The sequence below is a fragment of the Caretta caretta genome, chromosome 6, assembly GCF_965140235.1.
Source record: "Caretta caretta isolate rCarCar2 chromosome 6, rCarCar1.hap1, whole genome shotgun sequence".
In the NCBI taxonomy this organism is placed as follows: domain Eukaryota; kingdom Metazoa; phylum Chordata; order Testudines; family Cheloniidae; genus Caretta; species Caretta caretta.
In genome coordinates this window covers 59,429,475-59,436,832 of record NC_134211.1, presented here as the reverse complement: position 1 = coordinate 59,436,832, position 7,358 = coordinate 59,429,475, and the positions used below count along the sequence as shown (strand labels likewise).

At 41.6% G+C, this 7,358-nt stretch overlaps 1 protein-coding gene across 4 annotated transcripts in view; it reads left to right on the top strand.

The window, feature by feature from the left end:
* The first annotated feature begins 4,116 nt into the window (after positions 1 to 4,116).
* MYBPC3 (myosin binding protein C3) overlaps positions 4,117 to 7,358 on the top strand; it is a 135,976-nt gene continuing 132,734 nt past the window's right edge. For all 4 annotated transcript variants that reach the window (XM_075129623.1, XM_075129622.1, XM_075129620.1 and 1 more), the window contains exon 1: positions 4,117 to 4,269. In XM_075129623.1, the coding sequence (XP_074985724.1) occupies positions 4,245 to 4,269 (25 nt within the window). In that variant the 5' untranslated portion in view covers positions 4,117 to 4,244. The remainder of the gene's footprint in view (positions 4,270 to 7,358) is intronic.

Here is a 7,358-nt window from a genome sequence, read left to right as displayed (position 1 = left end):
GGGGAGGCCTGGTCCAACACGGCCGGGTTACTCTGCTCAACGTGAGTCGGAGGCCTTGAGACCAGAGGGGATTGAGGACTGCCCGACATGGGTCTAGTCTGTGCCCCTGGTTTACCTCAGTGCTGCTGCGAAGAAGGCACTTTCTTAGCCTTCTTATGCCCCATAGACGGGGAGCGGTGCCAACTAGTTGAAGGCACCGGGAGGTCGCCGTGCACCAATGCCGCGGTGCCTGGTGCCGACTCGGAGCAGCCCGCCAGAGCCGGGGTCAGCGCCGACTCCATGAGAATGGCCCGGAGCCTAATGTCTCTTTCTCTTAGTCCGAGGTTTAAATGACTTGCAAATTTTGCAACGATCACTGATATGGGTCTCACCCAAACAGTGTAGACAGTCTGCGTGTGGATCACTCCTTAGCATAGATCGCCTACAAGTGTCGCACGCCTTAAAAGCCGGGGCATGGGGCATGCCCCGGCCCGGGTACTCTAACTAAATGAACTAACTGTAACAGCTAACTAACTACAGGTATTAGCACTGAACGAACGAAAAGTTCTGGGGACGAGCTACAGCAAAGCTGGAGTAGCACAGTTCTGATGCACCTTCACCGGCAGCAAGAAGGAACTGAGGGTGGGAGGAGCACACAGCTCCCCTTATACCGTCCCATGGAGGCACCACTCCAGGGGTTGCTGGGGTGCTCCCCCTATGGATACTGCTAGGGGAAAAACTTCCAGAACTGGTGCACATGGCGAGCATACACACCTATTGTGGAATACACATGAGCAATCACTCGAAGAAGAATGTACAACTTTCTAATTAGAGAGACAAGGTGGGTGAGGGAATATATTTTATTGGACCACCTTTGGTTGGTGAGACAGACAAAGCTTATCTCTCTCACCAACTGAAGTTGGTCCAGTAAAAGATATTACCTCACCCACCTTGTCTCTCTAATATCCTTTGAGCAGCAAGGCTACAACATTGCATATAACTTTCTACTATAATACAGGGCAAGCATGCTCAATTTCTTATTTTATTTACTGGTTGCCCCTGTGCAGGTTAGCATGAACTGCCCTTAACTTGCCATAGGAAACAGTGACTCACATATAAGAAATGGGATATTAACCGCCCTTGGAATTTAATCTTATACTAGTGATTGAAGCACCTTTAAAGGGAAACATGGCTTGGCTCTTTCACAGGAATTGCTGTAGGGAAATAGATTTCAGAGTAGCAGCTGTGTTAGTCTGTATTCGTAAAAAGAAAAGGAGTACTAGTGGCACCTTAGAGAGTAACCAATTTATTTGAGCATAAGCTTTCGTGAGCTACAGCTCACTTCATCAGATGTATACCGTGGAAACTGCAGCAGACTTTATATACACACAGAGAATATGAAACAATACCTCCTCCCACCCCACTGTCCTGCTGGTAATAGCTTATCTAAAGTGATCATCACACTTTAGCTAAGTAAGATAAGCTATTACCAGCAGGACAGTGGGGTGGGAGGAGGTATTGTTTCATATTTTCTGTGTGTATATAAAGTCTGCTGCAGTTTCCACGGTATGCATCCGATGAAGAGAGCTGTATCTCACGAAAGCTCATGCTCAAATAAATTGGTTAGTCTCTAAGGTGCCACAAGTACTCCTTTTCTTTTTGCGAATACAGACTAACACGGCTGTTACTCTGAAACCTGTAATTCTTGTATCAGCCATGGGGTGGCAGACTTTTCCTCTGCCTGTCCAAATAGAGGTGTATTCATCATTTTAAAAGGGAGGCAGTGATCTCTAACATGTATGCCTTTATCAGACTTATACATGACAATTTTATGGATAAATCCCTGAGAATGAGCATTTAGCAAATGAGGATGTTTCAATTTCAAATGTCAAGCCTTTTAAGTGCTTTGGGATAGACTAAGATATGTGGTTGAGATTAGGTAAAAGGGGGCAAGTATATAAAATAATCAATAGTATGGAGAAGGTAAATTAGAAGTTTCTGTTCTCTGTGTCTCTTATCACAAGCGAAAGGGGACAGTCTATGAAATTAAAAGATGGAAAATTCAAAAACAATAAAAAGGAAATACTTTCAAACAATGTGTGATTACCACAGGAAATCATTGAGTTAAAGAACTTAACAAGATTCAGAAAGGGAATGGATACTTACATGGACAGCAAGAATATCCAGAGTTGTCATAATTAACAACATACATTTGGGAAAGAATATTAAACCTTGTGCTTCAGGGTGTAAGCCAGTCTATAATATTAAACACTAGGAAGAGACCCAATATAGAGGGCAGCTTATTCTTCTGCTACCTACTGCAGGGTTCTTAAACCTTGCTCTGAAACATCAGGTACTGATCACTGTCAGAGACAAGAATCTGGATTAGTGGGACATTGGGTCTGATCCAGTGTGGCAATTCCTAAATGTATACAAAAAGAAAAGGAGCACTTGTGGCACCTTAGAGACTAACAAATTTATTTGAGCTCATGAAAGCTTATGCTCAAATAAATTTGTTAGTCTCTAAGGTGCCACAAGTACTCCCTTTCTTTTTGCGGATACAGACTATCACGGCTGCTACTCTGAAACCTAAATTTATACATAAATACATTTCATCTCAATCTACATTTACAGATTTATTTTCATTTATATGGTTTTTAGTTGATGTTAATACAAGTGTAAGATTTTGTTGGTGGTAAACAAATCTGTATGGCTGAACAGGCTGTAAGGCCAAGATCTAGCAAAGCACTTAAACACATGATTAAGTGCTTTACTGGATCAAAGGCCTAAGTGCATCAATGAATACTCTTTCAATAAAACACTCTCAAAGAGAGAGGAAATGACCTTCATGGTGCAGAATACTTGATTTTGGAGGGTCTGATGGGGACCATGTGGAATTTACATACAGCCAATGTGGCTTTTAGTTGGCTAATTTTCCTTGTAAAAAACGATTGTTTCAGGAAACACCTGGATTGGTGTGGTGGTGACATCTGGGAGACACAGGGGCATACAACCTAATGGGTCCTGGTTCATTTCTGTGCTTTCTTTCAGAGGGGACTCTGATGACTTAAGTTAATGCCTCTTCCTATCACATGGGGAATTTAGTCAACTGGAGTTGGGTGAAATAAAATATTGACAGAATGCACAAATGGGAACAAAACCAGTTTCTGGCATTAGATCTGATCTCACTAAGTGAATTTATAGTCCCAAAACAGCTCAGGAAAGAAGACGGAAAAATCCTCTGCCCTATGACAGACATGAATGCTTAAATCATTAAGAAGAAGAAAAGTGATCAGGAATTCGATTGGCCACAATTGTTAGTTTTACTTTATTGAAAATGCAAGTAAATAAATGACAATGCTTGACACACCAAAGGGCAGTACCCAAGAGAAGTTTTCTGGGGAGGATCTGCATGAACTTCGACAGGGTTCAGCTGAATTTGAATGTTAGGATGCATCTTGCCCACATCTGGATCTTATTGAAATGGTACTCGAGTTAAAAAAAAAAAAGGATTTTCCAGCTTCCAACAGGTTTGTGTTACAGGGGTGAGGGAAAGTTGAAGTTAGTGTAGTGCTTGCCACTTTTGATTGTAAATGTCAGAAATCTGTAGGTCTCTGGAGAAATTTGTTTCTCCCTGAACAGCCATCCTCAGATCTAATGACGCTACATTTAATAAAGAAGAAATGAGAATGAAGTTCTTGTTTGAGGAGTTGTTCAAGACTGACACAATTATAACACTGACAAGGCCTGAAATAGGACAGATAATATAAATAGATGCACAGATAATTACAGAACTGGTATATGGAACTACTCAATGTCATATCTAGTTTAAATGACTGTTAGAAACATGGAGAATGTCAGATTTCTTGACATGGCACACATCCAACTGGGGACTAGAACATACGTGGGCAAAGAAAGATGTATGCATGTGATGTGGAGAAACAGAGAGAGGAGCATAATTCTGGGCACTGAGTTTGTAGCAGCTTCCCAACAAAACTGAAGTATCCATTCTTGGGTGGTTTGAACTGTCTGGCTCCAGGACTTGGCTATATTTATCCTGGCTGATATATTCTGTCAAATGTGCCCTGCTGTTGATAAGGTGCCGCTGGTGACAAGAGTGGGGGAATCAAAGGGGAGGAGCAGGATGGGGGCTTCCAGTCAGTGTTTTTTAAGGGGTCTCAAAAGCCCTGCAGTCTCATTCCAGTTCAGCTCAGACCCTGGCTTCGAGGCACCACTGGGAGCTTCAAGAAAGAAAAAAAATCAAGATGCCAGAGCCTGCAAAGAAAACAGGTAAGGACAACAACTGAGAGAGAGAGAGAGAGAGAGAGAGAGAGAGAAACACTGAACATAGCCTGGCTGAGAGTGTGACTGCCAAGCAGAGCAGCTGTCCCTATATCAGAGAAACGAGATGCCTTAGAAACAAAGTAGAGAAAAAAATAAATAAAAAAGTGATGATATTTTGTAAAAAGTTAATAAAAAAAAAAGAGATGGATTCAGAGAGCTCACAGGCAGAAGAGGGATAAGTTCACTCAGAAACTCCCATCCAAGTAATTAGCTCCAGAAGCTTTGGCTGAGGGGAAAGGACAAAAATTAAACTGTTCCATTCAAATTCCTTTTACTTTTCACTTCCTCTCCTAGGCACCGTCAGGGCAGTGAAAGCAGCTCATAGTCCTTCTCCTGGGTATTTTTCAGACAATAAGCAACAGCCTTTGATAGAATTTTTGGGCATAAAATCTCCAGCATAAAGACAAAGCTCATAGCAGCTGGTTCACATTTTGCTCTCTCTCAGACAGAGAGGCACACTATAGCTCTAGGGAAACAGGGAACTCTGAGAGGTTTATACATAGAATCACAGGGTTAGCAGGGACTGCAAGGGTAATCTAGTTTAACCCCCTGCCAAGATGCAGGATTTGCTGTGTAAACCATCCAAGACAGATAGCTATCCAGCCTCCTTTTGAAAACCTCCAGTGAAGGAGCTTCTGCAACCTCCCTAGGCAGTTCCCTTTCCTCTCCTCCCTGCTCCAGTGAGCCAGAAGATAACTTCTCCTCTCTTGAAATAGGTCAGAGCAGTCTACCAACATCAGGGAGGCAGTTTAGTACCCCTCTCCTGCTCCCACACCCGCAGAAAGGAAGCATGCAGAAGGAAATAGATTTAGAACATTCCTAATTATTCCCTTGATTTAATTTAACATTTAGAACCAAGAAGCTAGTCACAGACCACCTGCCTATGTTGAAAGAGGAGAGCTATGAGAGGTGTGGGGAGAGGGTGCAAGTTACAGGGAACTTCTGTAAGAAGATACACCACCACTCCCACCAGTAAGGCAGAGGTGGGTGAGGAGTATTTAGAGGGCATCTGCCCTTGTGAGTCAAAAAGAGGACCATGGGAACACTGTATGTTCCCAACTAACTTCAAAGAAGGGCCTGAAAGTTACTTATGGATGTTTGAAAATAGTGTATAGGAACATGCAAAAATAGAAAATTATACTAAGTCTGAGCATTTACACTTAAGGGCAGAATCTGCTCTCAGTGACACTGGTGTATATCTGGAGTGATTCAGATGAGAATCACTCACATACACTGTGCAGGTCTGTTCAGGTGTACATGTGACTTTTTAAAAGCACACATTTTTCAGGGATTGTCAATAGCAGCTGCTTAGTGTTTATTGTAAGCTATTGGAGGCTTGTGTACAGCTTGATGGATGTTCAGTTCCTTAGCAATATCCTGTTAGGGTGGACAGAGAGGAAATCTTCCCTACTTGTTCAAACCTAGATACATTAAGAAGCACTTTTGGTTGAAACATTTGGTATTTTATGTCCTCTGAGCAAGCCACATTTGCTGCCTCTGGCAATTACACTAAAGAATTCCAGAGACCCATGCCTCATAAATAAGGGCATGTGTCCAGACCAAGGGAAGTGCCTGGCAGACAGAATATTCAGAGGGCTTATACTCAAACCAGCTCAGTAAGAGCCTCTTCATCATGAAGCAAAACATCCTTAAACACTTAAACTATATCCTTCATGTAGGTTTTCTGGTATTTTTCCCCTTATTTCTAATTATTCAATAAAATATATTATTGCCAGTGATTCTATGAGGCATCATTCAATTTCTTCACAAAACAAAGGACTGAAGCGGGGTTATTCTCTCTAAAAGCATTTACGACTTCAGTGTGATTTCCAGTTTGAGCAACCTCTTAAACGTTGATTATTGTCAGGATCTATCGAATTCAGACCTAAAAGCTTTAAACAAATATAGAACTGACTTCTTGAAACTGAGACAGACACTTTATTAGAATAAACTTACATTTAATGGAATAAAGGGCTTTTTTCCCTAAGTTCAATAAACTGTCAAAGTGCTCTTTCAGGGCTAGTTATTTAATATTGATTTGAGATATTATTGCTCGAATCATAGTAATAACTGATTTATAATCTCCCTGTTATAATGCATATGCACACATGCAACAAGCCTTTGATAGCTGCAACTGTTTGAAACATTTGCCAAACTTTTTATAAAAGCAAATCAATAATAAAAAATGTTTCCCCCTTTTTTCTCTTACATGGGAGAAGTAAAAACAGGGTGGGGTGGGGTGGTGAGGGGAGGGTAGTAAGCAAAAGTTACACTGGACTTTTATCCAGGATTTTACACATAGTAACTATTTTATCATCTCATGACTTGTCGTGTCTAGAAGCCTATTTGGAACCCACTAGAATGCTAAGATTCCAGCTTTCCCATTGATATACATACAGCATTAATTTCTAGTCCAGCAAAGTTATAACATCTCAGATCATTATATTACAAGAGCCTTATAAATAAGAGTTACTATCGTTTGTAGACCTTTAATAAGATTAGTAGTACTAATCTTTGTCATTCAGATACATGTAATTAGATGAAGGTTTCTAACCATCAGAGGAGTGAAGTTCTGGAACAGCCTTCCATGGGGAGCAGGGGCAAAAGACATATCTGGCTTCAAGACTAAGCTTGATAAGTTTATGGAGGGGATGGTATGATGGGATAGCCTAATTTTGGCAATTAATTGATCTTTGACTATTAACGGTAAATATGCCAAATGGCCTGTGATGGGATGTTAGATGGGGTGGGATCTGAGTTACTACAGAGAATTCTTTCCTGGGTGTCTGGCTGCTGAATCTTGCCCACATGCTCAGGGTTTAGCTGATTGCCATATTTGGGGTCGGGAAGGAATTTTCCTCCAGGGCAGAGGGGTTTTTCGCCTTCTTCTGCAGCGTGGGGCCTGGGTCACTTGCTGGAGGATTATCTGCACCTTGAATTCTTTAAACCACGATTTGAGGACTTCAATAGCTCAAACATAATAGGTTGAGGATTTGGTACAAGAGTGTGAGGGTGAGATTCTGTGGCCTGCGTTG